The following is a 19,144-nucleotide window of genomic DNA, read 5'->3' on the forward strand; positions in this document are numbered from 1 at the left end:
AAATGTCTTCTTATCATGAATCATCCACAATACATGAAATTGACTTTACTTGAGTGTGACAAACTCCCTAAAACTATTACCTAAATCAACATTTTTCTGATTCGCATTCATGATAATTCATCATATTAATGTTATTAATTGTTTTAAGTTCATTTGTCACTGCAGCAGCATTTAACAGGTGATCAGAAACTTTCCAGTGACCTTAAACACACTTTTCTTTACACGTGCATATACATTTTAACCTAAAATCTTCATTTTGGTAAAAAAAAAAACTCTTTAGAAACATTTTGCATCAACTACCTATGCATATATTAAATATGAGCTGAAATGGACTCTGAAAGTCATCTTATAATTTTAATAAAAGTTAATGAAGACCAAAATCATCCACAATACAGTTTCCCTAAAACTCTTACTTAAAACAGCATTTTTCCGATTCTTTTTCATGCAATTCATCATATTAATGATGGCAATTCTTAACATGAATTCTTTTAAGTTCATTTGTCACTGCAGCTTCATTTAACAGGTGATTAGAAACTTTCCAGCTCCCTAAAATACCAAAACGTATGTACATGTCAATCTAAAATCTTGGTGTTGATTGAAAACAAACTCCAGGGTCAGGTTGTGCGTCAACGACCCATGCATATTTTAAACGGAATGCATTTTATAGTTCTCCCCAGTGCATATTTGGCAAATGCAGCACTGCATTTCTGGCACCCATCCGACAAAAACTCTAAACATGAAACATGACGTACAGCATCGGGGGGTCAGACACAAACAGACACCAGTTAAATGCTACCATCAGAGCCGAACATGCAGATGGAGATGGCAGTAAACGCTGATACTCACCCTGAACGGACGAGAGCAGCCACAGCAAACCCAGCAGAAACAGTAGCGATGTCCAGCGGGTCCAAACCTGTTGCTCCATCCCTGAGACTCGAGCATGGAACCAGGGCATGGAAACACACACACGCCGCTCGCTCCACAGTTACTCCACACTGACGGCCTGGCCTGCGACGGACAGAGAGAAAGAGGGTGTTACTCTCTCCCTGCGATTAGGACGGCCCCTCCGCTCCGGACACCTTGTGGAGAGACAATAAAAGCAGCAGTTGATCTTTGTGGCTCAGCCAGGACCCCAGCGGACCCTCCTCACGCACAGGGGAGGGCCGTCCGCTAAAAGGAGGCCAGGGGCCCCTAAAAACAGCCTCCAGCGCTCGGTGGGCCGTCTGTAAGCTCAGAGTCACGTGACCACAGCGGCCGCCCTGACAAACCAACACCAGTGCTTTAAAGGGGTCATATGTGACCCTGGACCACAAAACCAGTCATAAGGGTCAATTTTTACATCATCTAAAAGCTGAATAAATAAGCTTTAAACCATACATTGATGTATGGTTTGTTAGGATAGGACAATCTGGCTGAAATACAACTATTTGAAAAACTGGAATCTGAGGGTGCAAAAAAATTCTTAGCAATGCATATTACTAATCAAAAATCTAGTTTTGATATATTTACGGTAGGAAATTTACAAAATAAAGATACAAAAATGCTAATGATTTTTTAAAAGAAAAATGTATAATTTTGAGCCATATAACGTATTGTTGGCTATTGCTACAAATATACCTGTGTTACTGATGACTGCTTTAGTGCTCCAGGGTCACATATGACGATGCTAAAAAGAACATTATTTTGTGTATTTGGTGTAATGTGTTTACGCGGTTCAAGGTTAAAAAAATACATTATTTTCCACATACTGTACATTATTGTTGCTTCTCTCTGCCCTGCCTTTCTGAGACGCGTCGACTTTTACAAAGCTCATTGTTCTGAAAAGCACGCTGTGCTCTGATTGGTCAGCTATCCAGTGCATTGTGATTGGCCGAATACCTTAAACGTGTGACGAAATGTTACAACCCTTGCTGGTAAAATGAGTCGGAATGAGCAAATTTTCTAAAATTTGTAATTTTTATTGTTTTTATTGCCTTCAAAATGATATAAGACTTGTTGGAATCGCTACAGCGTTTGAAGGCGATAGTCAGCAGAGTTGATTTAGAGAAAAATCGAGTTAAAGTTTTCTTAAGATTACAAAGCGAAATCACCAAGCAGCGTTGAATATTTTCCTCTAATTCTTTTATTAATAATAATTACTAAATTATTAATTAATTAATTTTTTATTTTATCTTTGTTATTAAAACAAGAATAAAGATGAAAATAAACAGTAGTTTAATCAAGAGCAGCGAGTGATTCCATCTTTTCTTTTAACAAACCAACAACAAATACAAACCAACAATAAAAAACTAAATTAGTTTGGACTGATTTAACTTGTCTATTTTATATCATGAAGTAAATGTGAGCGGTGTTTGTCATGCAAAAATCACCAAATTAATTTAACTAGACTCTTTCATGTCATAAAGAAAATGTGAGTGGTCCTTCCTTGTGCAAAATTCAGCACATTAATGATAGGGTGTTATGGGTGTTTGCCAGGGTGTTGCTAACCAACAAACTGCTAAACCGGTAACAAATACAAACCAACTATAGCAGCTTAAATTGGATTGTTTAACTAAACTCTATTATTTCATAAACAAACGTGATTGCACATGAAAAACCGGGTGTTGTGATTGCTGGGGTGTTGCTAGGGTGTTACTGTGTACTCATCCATGTAATGTATAAGATTATTTTGTTATAATGTATTTTGTGCATGATGTGTTCAACACTCCACACTTATTTGTTCCTTATTTAAGTGCATCATCTGGGCATTTAAAGAGCATTTTTTTCCTTTTCTGAATTTTCAATGTGAGCACACTACTCAAAAGAATAGTGCATGAGCACGAGTTTTAGGATGCACCTGATGATAATATGTTGCGATGCAGTTGCTACGGTGTTCTGAATTACTTTTAAGCGTGTAAACCAGTGTTTAATTTTTTTTTTCATCATGTTTCTATGCAGTATGTATTGTGTAGGTTTCTGGCATTTAGATTTTTAATACATTTTTAACTTACTACTAATACTTAGAGGTTTGATTGCATCATTATGAGCTCTAATACTAGTGATCATTTACTTATGTTTAACAACATTTTAAACTGCAACTAAAAATAACAATAGTTTATGGGGGGAAAAAAATCTCCATGTAGTTTGACATCGAAAACATGAAAGCAAATTACACACCATGTATTCTCACTCAAAGTGCTGTAAGAACTAGTTCCTGCCGGGTCGGTTAAGCATTTCCTCCTTTCCCCTGTAGGGTGCCAGAGGCTGATTGACAGCTCAATTATGGGTGGGATAAAGAACACAAAGCAGCAGTGAAAACACTAGGGCTGTAATCAACCAAAGAAAATCTTGGTCGACTGAAGTCCTGAAACTTTCGACTAAAAATCGACTAAAAATGACGTTGTGGAGAAAAAAAAAACGTACGTTACATTAATTAGATACACACTGTGCTCAGTACTTGGTAGCCTTGTTGTCTGCCTAAATTAATTATAAATAAACATAAAAAACTAATAGGCTATTTGGAGTATATTAAATCGTTTTTGACCTAATTATTTTGCACTGAAATGAGTCTGACACACGAGTCTGTCGTCTCTGACAGCGGTGCATCACGTGCACCTGCGCAATATCATAGCCTGTGATTTCTGAAAACAGTACTATGTTGTCAACTAGTGATATCACAAGAACTTTTGAGGAATGTGCAACATAATTTAGAAAATTATTTTTGTCATATGTTATAAGTATAACTGTCAGACACTATCATTTCAGCCGCTCTGCGCAGCTCGCACAGAGCGAGGCTGAAGATAAGAGCTCAGCTTCGCGGCTGAGACACGAATAGACTTAAAGCTTTTACTCTTAATAAACACAAAAGGCGCGTCCACTTTAATAAAAAAAATAATATTTATTAAACAAACAAGAGCAGAAACCAAATAAAGTGCATAACTGAAAAATAAAGCATCTTAGGCTCAAAACTAACACAAACAGTGGGCACAGCGCAATTGCGCAATATTGTGAGAACTGAGAACTGATCGCGCGCTGTGTGAGAACTGAGAAAGTGGAGCACTTCTATCAGAGTGATTCCGCCTATCGCGCCTTCACTAACTTTAAGTTAATCAACAACGAATTGTGACTCCTGGGAAAAACGGGATGTCTGGTCACCCTATCCCTATAACCATTCAGTTGCTGAGGCCATTGTTTCAGATCGCTAGTTTGCGTTTTGGTAGCGTATCCGCCCACTGCGGCTGCCATACTGTGACTAGATATACAAACGCCCCTCGTCTGATTGCGATCCAGTGACAGGGACGCACATTTTAAAAGACAAGACAGTCAACTTAGCCTATGTATTTTGAATGTCCGGTAGTCCTCAAATAACATTTTAGTCCCGTCTCGTCTCGTTAACGAAGACGCGCATACATTTCGTCATAGTTTTTATCATCAGATATTAATTTTATCTCGTCAACTTCTCGTCTTAGTCACAGAAAAAAGGTTCGTTAACGAATATTTTTCATCGTCCTCTTCGTTAACGAAATTAGCACTGGTTCTTTGGAAGGAGACAGCTTCTTGTTTTATTGACACTAGCTTATTATTAAATAAATAATATTCAGCATCAAACCTTCTAAAGCCTACTTATCTGTCTCTCTTCTCCAGTGGGTTGGGCTAATCCAAAAAAAGTGAAAACAATGGGGGTGTTCTGAAAACAGACTGTTACCTGTGAAACAGGGGTGCTCTGAAAATACCCCCATTAGCAATTAGTGCTTTCCACCTGATGAAATGAGCGCGGCCAAACTGATGAAATGAGCGCGGCAAAAAATCGACCAATCAGATTTTTGGTCGAACCAGACCGTATCGACCAATTAATCGACTAATCGACTGGGACGTTACAGCCCTAGAAAACACACAAGAGCAGAAAGAGCACGTGACAAAAGCCATTCACACGTCAGGTGACGGCGGGACTAACCTCGGGCCACGACACGCCCCCTCTGGCCCTAATCTCACCCAAACACTCACAGACACATACAATTTAAGCCGATTAAGAGTTTGTGCCATTACTGGGATTACATCAAGAGCATATACCCCTTTTCCACCAAAGCAGTTCCAGGTGCTAGTTCAGAGCCAGTGCTATAGCCGGTTCTTAGTTGGTTCGACTGGCGAACCCTTTAAGAACCGGTTGCTTTTCCACAGGCTAGAGAGCCAATACAGAGCCAGGTCTTATGTCACTGAATACGTTTCATGTTTCGGTTCACTAGCGCGGCACAACAGGCTTGTTTGAGGTGCATCAGCACCACGCAGATCGATCGATCGGCACACAACACACTAAAGCACCGCGAGAGCGATCCTGAAGCATAAAGAGCCGTCTGCTTTCCAGTCGCTCCTGCAGCACCCCGATATGCCTCGCATCGAACGGTCCACGCAGCGCCGATCTATCCCGGACAAGCCTAAACAAACTATCAGCAATTGCGGACGTTGCGTTGCTATTGATGTTCATGGCTTTGCGAACCTACATCGGCATCCAAACACGGCGAATCAAACATGTTAGCGTTTAGCTGCTATTTCAAATATGGCGGTCCAAGTTTCTGTTCGTCTTGATGGTCACGGTAACCCCGCCCCCAGCTCCTGACGCAAGCGGTTCTTTCTTCTAGCCCAGCAATGTTTTGTTGCTACTTACGAACTGCTTTTCCTGGTTCGGAGCTGGTGCTTTGGGTGTCGAAAAACAAAGAACCGGTTTGAAACTAGGCTCTGGCTCCGAACCAGCACTGGAACTGGCTTGGTGGAAAAGGGGTAACAGAGATTCACATGAGAAATGAGCAGAATGAATGTTAGAGGAACTTCACATGTTCAGCAGATCAGACTGTTGAAGAAAGTGATCAGACGCACCCGCTGGACCAGAAAACAAGAGAAAAAAAATCTCACATCTAGAGACTAGAAGATCACAGAGACTCTTTTTATACGAGATGCTGAGCACTAAAGATGAATACTGAATATTTTATTTTACTAATATTCACTTTTCTACTCAAACAGTTACTGGTTCCTTAATATTGTGTATTGTGTCTACAGATAAATGGTAAAATTTTGGTCCAAATTTTCTTTTGGAAATATTTCACTTCATCAAAATGGTCTTGGTTTGTCAGCATTATTATTATTATTATTAATGTGTTGGTGTTGTTGTTGTTGAACACATAGCATGTTCTATTGTAGTAATCTAATGTTTATTTAATTATAAATGTACCAAAAAGTATAATAATTAATATAATTATTAGTATCACCTTTACTATTAACATTTTTACTATATTTATAGTTATTTATGTTATGTTATAATTATGTTATTATGTCGTTATGTTATATTAAAAAGAATAAAACAACAAAAACGCTTTTCATTAACTGTAAACCTTTCTGCTTGCCGCGGGAGTTCTGCTCGTTCATTCTCGTGTGTCTACATTCCACCGCAAGCGCAGCTTTACAGAAACTCGCTGATCAGATCACAGACACAGAACAACAACACCCGGACTCTGTTTTAATCATTCTCGGGGACTTTAATAAAGCAAATCTCTCCCGTGAACTGCCAAAATATAGACAGCATGTTACATGTCCAACCAGAGACAGTAATATATTGGATCACTGTTACACAACGATAAAGGATGCATATCACTCTGTCCCACGGGCAGCTTTAGGACTCTCTGATCACTGTTTGTTTCATCTTATTCTGACCTACAGGCAGAAACTGAAGTCAGCTTAACCTATATTAAGATCTGTTAAAAGATGGACTAATGAGACAGAGCAGGTTTTACAAGCCTGTTTCTCTCTCACTGATTGGACTGTTTTTGAAGCTGCTGCCACTGATCTGGACGAGCTCATAGAGACTGTAACATCTTATATCAGTTTCTGTGAGGATATGTGAATTCCTACCAGTACTCATCTAACTTATAACAACGACAAACCATGGTTCACTGCAAAACTCAGACAACTCCATCAGACACGGCTTCAGTGTGGAAAGGTCTGAAAGACATCACCAATTACAAGACACCATCCCCCAGCACTGTGGAGAATCAACAACTGGCAGACGATCTCAATGAGTTCTACTGCAGGTTTGAAAAAACACCATTCACACCTCCTGCAACCCCCTCTCCCCCACACCTGAACTGCAGATAAGAGAAGATGACGTGCGCCAGGTCTTCAAAAAGAACAAGAGAAGGAAGGCACCAGGCCCAGACGGTGTGACACCAGCCAGTCTGAAATCCAGAAGACCAGCTGGCCCCCATCTTCACACAGATCTTCAACAGATCACTGGAGATGTGTGAAGTCCCTTCATGCTTCAAAAGCTCCAACATCATTCCCGTCCCAAAGAAACCCAAGACAACAGGACTTAACGACTACAGACCTGTGGCTGTAACATCTGTGGTCATGAAGTAATTTGAAAAACTGGTTTTGGCTTATCTGAAGGACATCACTGGACCCCCTGCAGTTTGCCTACAGAGCAAACAGATCTGTGGATGATGCAGTCAACATGGGACTGCATTACACACTGCAACATCTGGACAGACCAGGGACTTATGTGAGGATCCTGTTTGTGGACTTCAGCTTGGCCTTTAACACTATCATTCCAAACCTCCTCCTGCCCAAACTAACTCAGCTCTCCATCCCCACCTTCGTCTGTCAGTGGATCAACAGCTTGCTGACAAACAGGCAGCAGCTAGTGAGGCTGGGAAAATACACATCCAGCACCCGTACGATCAGCACTGGAGCTCCTCAGGGCTGCGTTTTCTCCCCACAGCTCTTTTCTCTCTACACAAATGACTGCACATCTAAAGACCCCTCTGTGAAGCTCCTGAATTTTGCAGATGACACCACACTGATCGTCCTCATTCAGGATGGTGACGAGTCTGCTTACAGACAGGAGGTTAAGGAACCGTCTGTCTGGTGCAGTCTTAACAACCTGGAGCTCAACACGCTCAAAACAGTGGAGATGACCGTGGACTTCAGGAGAAACCCCCCTGCACTCCCCCCACTCACCATCATGAACAGCACTGTGACTGCAGTGGAGTCAATCAGATTCCTGGGCAACACCATTCTCTCAGGACCTGAAATGGGACATTCACATTGACTCTATTGTGAAAAAGGCCCAGCAGAGGTTGTACTTCCTTCACCAGCTGAGGAAGTTCAACCTGCCACAGGAGCTGCTGAAACAGTTCTACTCTGCCATCATTGAATCCGTCCTCTGCACTTCATTACTGTCTGGTTCAGCTCAGCTACCAAATCTGACCTCAGAAGACTACGGAGACTAGTCCGGACTGCTGAGCGAATCACTGGTACAACCCTCCCCACTCTTCAAGAACTGTACTGTATTTAGTTGATACACAACTATATATCTCAACAAGACCAGATGAAACTTCTGAACTATCTATGCTAATAGATTGTGTAAAAAATGAAAAAGATTGGATGACCAATAATTTCCTCCTATTAAATTTAGATAAGACAGAGATATTACTTATTGGACCAAAAAACAGTACACAGAATCTCTTGGATTACAATTTGCAACTAGACGGATGTACTGTTACGTCCTCTAAAGTAAAAAATCTGGGTGTTATATTAGACAGCAACTTGTCCTTTGAAAATCATATTTCCCATGTTACAAAAACAGCATTCTTCCATCTTAGAAACATTGCCAAGCTTCGAAACATGCTACCTGTTTCTGATGCAGAAAAGCTAGTTCATGCATTCATGACCTCTAGACTGGACTATTGTAATGCACTGCTAACTGGTTGTCCTGCATCTTCAATAAACAAGCTATAGATAGTCCAAAATGCAGCGGCTATAGTTCTGTCTTCATGGTCAGTGTTCATGACTCCACCATAAGTGAAGTGAAGTGACATACAGCCAAGTATGGTGACCCATACTCGGAATTCGTGCTCTGCATTTAACCCATCCAACGTGCACACACGCTGCAATGAAGACACACACACCGTGAACACACACCCGGAGCAGTGGGCAGCCATTTATGCTGCGGCGCCCGGGGAGCAGTTGGGGGTTCGGTGCCTTGCTCAAGGGCACCTCAGTCGTGGTATTGAGGGTGGAGAGAGCGCTGGACATTCACTCCCCCCACCTACAATCCCTGCCGGCCCGAGACTCGAACCCGCAACTTTACGAGTCCAACTCTCTAACCATTAGGCCACGACTTCCCCAAAAACTGCATAAGAAAGAGACTGGGCAAAAATGGCCTGCATGGCAGAGTTCCAAGACGAAAACCGCTGCTGAGCAAAAAGAACATAAAGGCTCGTCTCAGTTTTGCCAGAAAACATCTTTATGATCCCTAAGACTTTTGGGAAAATACTCTGTAGACCGACGAGACAAAAGTTGAACCTTTTGGAAGGTGTGTGTCCCATTACATCTGGCGTAAAAGTAACACAGCATTTCAGAAAAAGAACATCATAGCAACAGTAAAATATGGTGGTGGTAGTGTGATGGTCTGGGGCTGTTTTGCTGCTTCAGGACCTGGAAGACTTGCTGTGATAAATGGAACCATGAATTCAGCTGTCTACCAAAAAATCCTGAAGGACAATGTCCCGCCATCTGTTCGTGACCTCAAGCTGAAGAGAACTTGTGTTCTGCAGCAGGACAATGATCCAAAACACACCAGCAAATCCACCTCTGAATGGCTGAAGAAAAACAAAATGAAGACTTTGGAGTGGCCTAGTCAAAGTCCTGACCTGAATCCTATTGAGATGCTGTGGCATGACCTTAAAAAGACGGTTCATGCTCGAAAACCCTCCAATGAGGCTGAATTACAACAATTCTGCCAAGATGAGTGGGCCAAAACCCCTCCACAGCGCTGTAACAGACTCATTGCAAGTTATCGCAAACGCTTGATTGCAGTTGTTGCTGCTAAGGGTGGCCCAACCAGTTATTAGGTTTAGGGGCAAGCACTTTTTCACACAGGGCCATGCAGGTTTGGATTTTGTTTTCCCTTCATAATAAAAAACTTCATTCAAAAACTGCATGTTGTGTTTACTTGTGTTATATCCGATTAATATTTAAATTTGTATTATGATCTGAAACATTAAAGTGTGACAAACGTGCAAAAAAATTTAAAATCAGGAAGGGGGCCAACACTTTTTCACACCACTGTACCTGTACATACTGAATTGTCTATTTTGTATATTGTGTTTGTGCTATTTTTCATATTGTCCATTTTGTATATTTGTACATTATTATTATTATATTTTATTTTTTTAATTATTATTATTATTTGTGTCCTGTCCTGTCGCTGTCATTCTGTCGCACTGTGGAGCTACTGTCACTAAAACAAATTCCTCATATGTGCAAACAAACCTGGCAATGAAGCTAATTCTGAATCTGATTCTGAAAATAAAATACATAATAATAGATATAATAATAATAATAATAAACAATATTTTAACCATTTAAATATTACCACTACTACTAATATTTATTATTATTATTATTAGTAGTAGTAGTAGAAGTAGTACTATATTGTTATTTTATATATACATTATATATTATATATACATACAGTATATATATATATATACACATACACACACACACACACACACACACATATATATATATATATACTAAAACACATAGCATGTATTGGTGTAATCAATTCATGTTAATTAATTAATATTAATATTAATCTTTATCATTGTGCCAAATAGTATAAATAAAACAATCATTTAAAAAATGATAATTAAATTTACACTTTAAGACAATATTCAAATAATCAGTGTTGATATCGGTAATAAAATTTAATTCAATCTCTACTCAGAAAACTGTATAATGCCCTTAGCAACCACCAATGAAACCCTAGCAACCAAATAACATGTCAAAAACACTGTTAAGAACACCTTAACAACTGCAAGGCAACATTCTGATTTCTTTCAGTAAACATAAATATGCCATAAAACTAATACATATTTTATTTAGTGTTAGTGTTATTCCTACACTGATGAGTGTAACCCTAATCTCAACTCACTCAGAGATCAATTACCTCACAGCCATGGTGCTGTGAAGGTGGAGTTTGTGTGTGTGTGTTTGTGTGTGAATGGATGTTTGTGGATGGGCTAAAAACAAAGGGAAAGTGAGAGCAGGAACAACAGTGTGGGCTGCAGGGAGTTCAGTGGGGCGGCAGTGATGTGACTGCGGCATCGGCACTGTCAGCGCTCGTTTGCTGTGATTACATACGATCGGGGTGAGCTCTCGGGAAGCTGTGAGTAGGTCAGGCCCGCTCACACACTGGCCGTGAGCTCCATCAAATGCCCAGCATGACGCCCACTGCTAAAAAATGGGCCGTCCGGGGGAATGCAAGGGGCTGCACGCTCTGATTCCACCGCCAGAAATATGAATCACTGCGGAGGATAATTTCTTTCTGATGGCAAAAAACACTGCAGAGAAGAGCGAAGCAAGAAACACACAAGACCTGACCAAGAACTCAGAAAGAGAAACAATCTTGTCACCATTCAAGCTCCAAAAATGACGAATAAATATCAAAGGTTTTGCACTTTTGAAAACAAGTCTTTCAGGTGAATAACAATCTAAAATACAACTTTCCCTCAAAAATGTAAGTTCTGTCATTGCTTTCCTCTCCCTCATGTCATTTCAAACCTTGACTTTTACTTCTTTGGAACCTGAAAGGAAAAACGGTTTCTTTTCCATTCAGTGAAATGCTGTTGAGCACCAAAAATTACAAAAAGCACAATAAAAGTATCAAAATTCGCTTTGTTTATAAAGATTTCACCTCTTTTTCTAGCCTGTACTGCTTTTGTTGTTCCTCAATTGTACAGTAAGTTCCTTTGGAAGAATAAGTGCAAATGCCCTTGAATAAGTGCAAATGTACATTACTGTTCAAAATTTGTGGTTGGTAAAATATTTTAATATTTCTGCAAAGTTTGCTCACCAAGGCTGAATTTATTTGATCAAAAATACACAAAGAATAATGAAATATTCTTAAAATCTATATAGGGGTGGCTGTTTCTGACACTATGTTTGGGGTCAGTAATTTTTTTTTTTTTAAGATTTCTGAAAGACGTCTCTGTTGCTCACCAAGACTGAATTTATTTGATCAAAAATATAGTACAAATTGTGAAATATTATTGCCATTTAAAATATCTATATTCTATGTGAATATACAATAAAATGTAATTTATTTCTGTGATCTGCAGCTGTATTTTCAGCATCATTACTCCAGCCTTCAGTGTCACATGATCTTCAGAAATCATTCTAATATGTTGTTTTGCTGCTCAATGTTGAAAACCGTTGTGCTGCTGCATATTTTTGTGGAAACCGGGATACATTTTATTTTTCAGGATTCACAGCTGAACAGAAAGTTCAAAAGAACACCATGTATTTGAAATAGAAATGTTTTGTAACATTATAAATGTCTTTACTGTCACCTTTGATCAATTTAATGCATCTGTGCAGTATAAAAAGTAATTTCTGTCAAAAAAACTTTTTGAATGGTAATGTACATACATGCAAAGGCATTACAGATGTATTCTCAGTCTTCTGAAGTCAAATGTAGTAAAAAAGCAAATGGCTTCATATGCGTTAGAAGACTTGAAATAAAGCACACAAGTTGTATGGATTGTTTCTAAGATGCCTTGTGTTTGGTCTGCTTTCACTGCTTGAAATAAAATAGCGTGAAAATTCTGCTAAATGTCTCCTTTTGTGCTTTACAACATACAGAGAGTCATACAGATTTGGAATGGCGTGAAGGTAAATCATTATTTTTGGGTGAACGATCCATTTAAATGGTTTTATTATTGTTGGAACTATAATTAACCAACAAACCCTTGGGCAAAACACACAAAAGCTGCAGTTAGCGTTCCCTCACAGACATGAGAAAAGGCAAGAGGTTCAGAGTCTGTGTGGATTGACGGCCAGACGACTCTGTTACTCACATGCAGCTGGAAAATCTGTGAGACAACCGCAAGATTCACGACTCAAGTGAGGAACAAAGGACGCGGACGCAAGCAGTCGCGATGGCACGGACTCTTGAATTACAATAGCGGCTGACGGAATGCGATCTGTGAGCGATGTTCTGCCTGATAGCGACTCTGACCCCTGCCACTGTGAAATTTCAACAGGGGATTTTCTCCCGCGCTTTTTTCTCTCCGTCTTGAGTGGTTGTTGAAAGTTCGGTCACGGAATCTGGGAAAGACATTCCACTTCCTATGAGCCAACAGCTGCACGCAGGAGGGAAACCCAATCGGATCGTGGCACCCGATGCCATCAGACCATCGGCATCTCCGGACCCTCCTTCAGCTCTCAACACCTCCTGAACGGCACTTACAACAGCGATCTCTCCATGGCATCTCACACACATCATTACAAACATTTGATTATCCTGTATCCTGACATGTTCATCTGTGCATGTTAGAGGTTTAAACTAATCACCAGAAAAAAACTACAACCCAAATTCCAGAAATGTTGGTACGTTTTTTAAATTTGAATAAAATGAAAACTAAAAGCAATTCAAATCACATGAGCCAATATTTTATTCACAATAGAACATAGATAACAAATGTTTAAACAGAAATGACAATTTTATGCACAGAATGAGCTCATTTCAAATTTGATGCCTGCTACAGGTCTCAAAATAGTTGGGACGGGGGCATATTTACCATGGTGTAGCATCTCCTCTTCTTTTAAAAACAGTTTGAAGACATCTGGGCATCGAGGTTAAGAGTTTCTGGAGTTGGAATTTGGTCCCATTCTTGCCTGATATAGGTCTCCAGATGCTGAAGAGTTTGTGGTTGTCTTTGACGTATTTTTCATTTAATGATGAACCAAATGTTCTCTATAGGTGAAAGATCTGGACGGCAGGTCAATTCAGCACCTGAACTCTTCTACTACTAAGCCATGCTGTTCTAATAGCTGCAGTATGTGTTGTTGCATTGTCCTGCTGAAAACACATCATCTGGAGGGGAGCATATGTTGCTCTAAAATCTTTATATAGCTTTTAGAATTCATAGTGCCTTCCAAAACATGCAAGCTGCCCATACTGTATGCATTTATTCACCCCCATACCATCAGAGACGCTGGCTTTTTAACTGAACGCTGATAACACGCTGGAAGGTCTCCCTCCTCTTTAGCCCGGAGGACATGGCGTCCGTGATTTCCAATACGAATGTCAAATTTGGACTCGTCTGACCATAAAACACTTTTCCACTTTGAAACAGTCCATTTTAAGCACTGTAGATGATGAGATTTGCAAAGCCTTTGCAATTTGACATTGAGGAACGTTGTTTTTAAAGTATTCCACAATCTTTTTATGCACTCTTTCACAGATTGGAGAGCCTCTGCCCATCTTCATTTCTGAGAGACTCTGCCTTTCTAAGACATCCCTTGCATAGCTAATCATGTTACAGACCTGATATCAATTAACTTAATTAGTTGCTAGATGTTCTCCCAGCTGAATCTTTTCAAACTTTCTTGCATTTTCAGCCCTTTGTTGCCCCGTGCCAACTTTCTTGATACCTGTAGCAGGCATCAAATTTGAAATGAGCTCATTTAGTGGATGAAAGTGTCAAATTTCTCTGTTTAAACATTTATGTTCTCTATGTTCTATTGTGAATAAAATATTGGCTCATATGATTTGAAAGTCTTTTAGTTTTAATTTTATTCAAATTTAAAAAACGTCCCAACATTTCCGGAATTCTGCTGTAATAGATATAACCAACGAGCCCAAAAGAGTGCATGTTACATCTCTCTTCATCTCCTTGCACTGGCTACTAGTGGCAGCTCGCATCCAGTTCAAGACACTGATGCTTGCATACAGAACTACCACAGGCTCAGCACCCTCCTACTTCCACTCACTATTACGAACCTACATCCCCTCCAGAAGTTTGAGATCTGCTAGTGAGCGACGCCTTGTGGTACCATCACAGAGAGGCTCAAAATCACTCTCCAGAACATTCTCGTTCACCATTCCTGGCTGGTGGAATAATCTTCCCACCCCTATCCGGAACGCCGGATCCCTGGCAACCTTCAAGCAACAACTGAAAACTCATCTCTTTCGGCAGTACTTGACTTCATCCTAAACTCAAAAAAAAAAAAAAAACTTTCCCTCTATCTTTCTCTCCACCTACTAGTTTGTACTTATTTGAACAATGACTGAGACTTGGTGTTACGAGCACTTCCTCTGTCTGACTGCCTCTTCAAGATGAATCGCTTTTTGTATTCCCCAATTGTAAGTCGCTTTGGATAAAAGCGTCTGCCAAATGACTAAATGTAAATGTAAATGACTAAATGTATATTGTGAATTATTTTTTATTGTCAGTTGTTTTCTAGTATACAGGTTCTTTTTCTTACTTTACTATATATTCTATTTTTTTTCTTCGTATTTTGTATTGTCCTTGTAAGTTATGTTTGTTCCTTTTCTACCCTGTCATTCTTGAGAGGATTAAACAAAGTAAGAATTTAATTTTACTAGTACATATGACAATAAAGCTCTTGAATCTTGAATACATGCACAGTAATAAAAACTACAAATATTTTTGTATTTGTACAAACTAGGCATTATCTAATTAAACGCACTAATTTGCACACATTTTCAGAAAATTAATATGGATTTTAGATCAAGCTAGGTTTAACATTCTTGTTTGATTATGTCAACATATTAGAATTAAAGGTTTTTATAGAGGGAATTTTTGATATCTCTTTTTATGTAAAAATACTGTCAAAAGTGAGAAAAATCAATTTTTCACCATGTTTTTAGGAATATAATGTTATAAACCAGGTGAATGATATGCGAACAAACCCCTCAAGAAAAACCTTAAGAATATAGAAAGGAATGAAATTTTGGTTTAAGTCAGTGCTGCTGAAGTGAAGAAACAAACTCATTTGAGAAAACGGCCTTTAAAGATGCATATCTATTAGCATATCTACAGATGCAAACAGATCAAGTGCAATAATATAAATACTCAAAAGTGTATTTTGGATGTTTTCTTTCCACTAGTCTGAAACAAAACATTACTAAAAGCCAAATAACCCAAAATTTTTAAACTGACCAGTGCATGAAAACACAATGTTTTTGCCTGTCTTGCCTAAAACCAAACTCTAAAGAATTTAAGCTTAACTCACTAAAAACAGACGCTGAACATCTAATTGTTCTGCTTCTTGAGAGTTTCTCCAGGTCTCATGGTGTCCTGCTTTCAAGCTCTCAGCATCCCAACCGTGAGCCATTGGTGAGCGAGAGAAAGACGATCCTCATGAATATGCAAAGCCGGCACAATGAGCCGCCACAGAGCATGAAACAATCACAGAGGCTTTGAAGTCACCGGGAATGCTGGGTAAGGCAAAACAAAACATCTCAAGAAGACTAAAAAACCGTCACAGCAAGAATCATGCGGGGGACGCTGGGTAAAGAGGAATAATCAGTCCTCTCACTCCGGAGAAAGAGGTTTCCAGAGAGGTTAAATAAAGCGCTGATGTCAATGTGCCACAGCGAGGGGTTCAACAAGAACCATAAACTGTTTAGAGAAAGTTTAGAAAACAAAAACAACGTGGCAATTGATTCGTTACCGCAACGACAGGGGAAGCAAGCTTTATGAACATCTTACATCTTCATGCATCATACCAGTACGAGATTATACAGTCATACAACAGCTAAAGGAACCTATAAATGACAATATCTCAGTATTAAACTGTTTACACTCGTGCTTTGACTTTTTGATGCATAATTACACTACTGTTCAAAAATTTGAGGTCAGTAAAATATATATTTTTTAAAGCATTTATATTTTTGATCAGCAAGGATGCATTAAACTGATCAAAATTGACAGTAAAGACATTTATAATGTTACAAAAGATTTCAAATAAATGCTTTCCATTAATCTGTGAATCCTGAAAAATAAAATACATCTCAGTTTCCACAAAAACTATTGATTGTTTCCAACATTGATAATAATCAGAAATGTTTCTTGAGCAGTAAATCAGTATATTATTATGATTTCTGAAGATCATGTGACACTGAAGACTGGAGTAATGATGCTGAAAATACAGCTGCAGATCACAGAAATAAATTACAGTTTAACAGAGATCAACACAGAAAACAGCTGTTTTAAATTGCAATAATATTTCACTATTTTTACTGTATTTTGAGCATCACAGTATGTAATCACCGTACTACAGCAAACACGGCTCATAACGCCTGGCACAGATGTGCTGGCTGTGTTGAGTCTGCTTTGCTCAGCTGTGTTTGCATTCTGACACACACAAGCTTGTGGCGAATTAGCAGGTAAATACCTGAGGATGTAATCCAAAAGATGCCGTTTCAAACCTAAGCACTAACTAACTAACTAACTAGCTCAGACTGAAGAGAATCCTGCAGACGTGACGTCTCAGCAGGCAACCGCCGGGGCTGTAAAATGCCAAACGGCCCTCTGTGTGACTCATATTGATGTAGATTATGACTGCAGCTGTTATAACTGCATGAGTTTCTGGATTTCACTCAGTAGTGCGCTTATGTTAGTGTGTGTAGATCTCTTATAGCTGTCGGAATAGTATTCCATTCTCGTGCAGCTTTGACAGAAAAAGCAGACTGACTAAAATGACTTTGTCTAAGTGGTATGATACAGTCTCCTGTTAATGCGCCTCTTGTAGAGCGATAATCAGTTGTTCTAATACGAACTAACTGATCTGGGAGAAGATAAACCATAAGTAATTTTATACATCAAGCATACGTTTGCATATTAATCATGTTTTCCCAACTTAAATTATATTTCTTTCAGTATTAGACAATGATGATAATGTACCGATTTCTTATCGAAGACTTTAAGTGTACGTTTGTAAAAGGACTGGTTTTAGAGTTAATGAACTCGCCTGAGACCAGGTGATTATACAGTAAGTCATGTGAGAAATAATAACCATAGAATACATATACATCTTAGCTGCCTCTAATGTAATCTCTAATAAACTTAAAATTATAGAGATTAAATTTAACCAGTTTACAAACCTTTTTAACTTGGTCTTTAAATGAAAGTATTCCCAGATATTTATATTGAGGCACAGCCTGCAGCCTCAGCCCTGACACATAAACATCCAGCACCTTTAATAATACTGAAAAACATACATACTGTTTTGGACACATTTAGTTGTCAGCGAATCTTTTTTAGTCATGATCTTATCCTGATCTAAGAGCTTTCAAAAGATCAGATGTTTGCTAGTAAACAGGTTAAATCTGGCACACCTGTGGACGATCCAGCCTCCTCACACACAAACACACGGACACGATTCAGCCTTTGACGGAGACACGCAGTGATTTTCCATCATCAAGGCAACAGCAGACAGAGGCCAAAAACAGCACAAGTTTCTCCCTCGCACACTAATGAGACTCATGTTTGTGTGCCAAATCATCACACCACGAGAGACTAAATTCAGATCAGATGAAGCTATTGTGACTTTTGATTGTTAACAGAACAAATTGACCATATTGCTGCTGTTTGACATATTATAAAAGCAATACGCCAGTGACTTTACTACAGTTTACTCCACATCATGTGTGCAAACATCAAATCAGCTTCTGTGAGCAGATGTCCTGATTCAGCAAAAGGAGAAAAACAGCGTTTATATGAGGGTGGATTCAAACCACAGGCCCTAAAGAGCCGCGTCTGACACCTCTGGCCAGAAAACATGAACACACACTAATTTTATTACAGATTCACAAACTCGCTCCTCTGGAGTCTGCGAGGCAGCAGTGGAAAGTTTGTGGATTTTAGTCTTTGCATCAGATATTTTATCGTGTTTGAGAAACATGGCACCATTTCTACACCAGTTTAAATAGTTAATAGCTGCACAGCAGACACGGCCAATCATGAGTCAGTATGCAAATATCACAGTGATGTCACTGCTGCTGGTTAGATTTTTTTAACTTTAATTTTATATATATAAAACATTTTATATAAATAAGAGCCTGTATTTAAATTTAAATTATACAACTAAAATAAAGCTGAAATAAAATAAAAGAGAAATATTAGAAAAACTTATTTAATACTAAAATACTATGAAATATAATATTAATAAGTAAATATTCAAATAAATACTGTAAGCATGTACTGAAAAAATAAAAAGCAAAATATAAATATAAAATAATAATAATAAATTATTAGCACATAAGATTGCTAAAAAATAAATGTTAATATTAACTTTAATG

The 19,144-nt window shown here is 38.9% G+C and overlaps 1 protein-coding gene across 2 annotated transcripts in view; it reads right to left on the reverse strand.

Moving 5' to 3' along the window:
- LOC306865754 (bone morphogenetic protein receptor type-1B-like) overlaps window positions 1-19,144 on the reverse strand; it is a 102,931-nt gene that overhangs the window by 29,776 nt on the left and 54,011 nt on the right. Inside the window, exon 3 of one of the 2 annotated variants that reach the window (XM_079410524.1) lies at window positions 847-1,008. In XM_079410524.1, the coding sequence (XP_079266650.1) occupies window positions 847-955 (109 nt within the window). In that variant the 5' untranslated portion in view covers window positions 956-1,008. Of the gene's footprint in view, window positions 1-846; window positions 1,080-19,144 lie in introns of both variants that reach the window. The other variant, XM_079410523.1, reaches the window with a different exon arrangement.

This window comes from Barbus barbus (assembly GCF_936440315.1).
Source record: "Barbus barbus genome assembly, chromosome: 47".
NCBI classification, from domain to species: domain Eukaryota; kingdom Metazoa; phylum Chordata; class Actinopteri; order Cypriniformes; family Cyprinidae; genus Barbus; species Barbus barbus.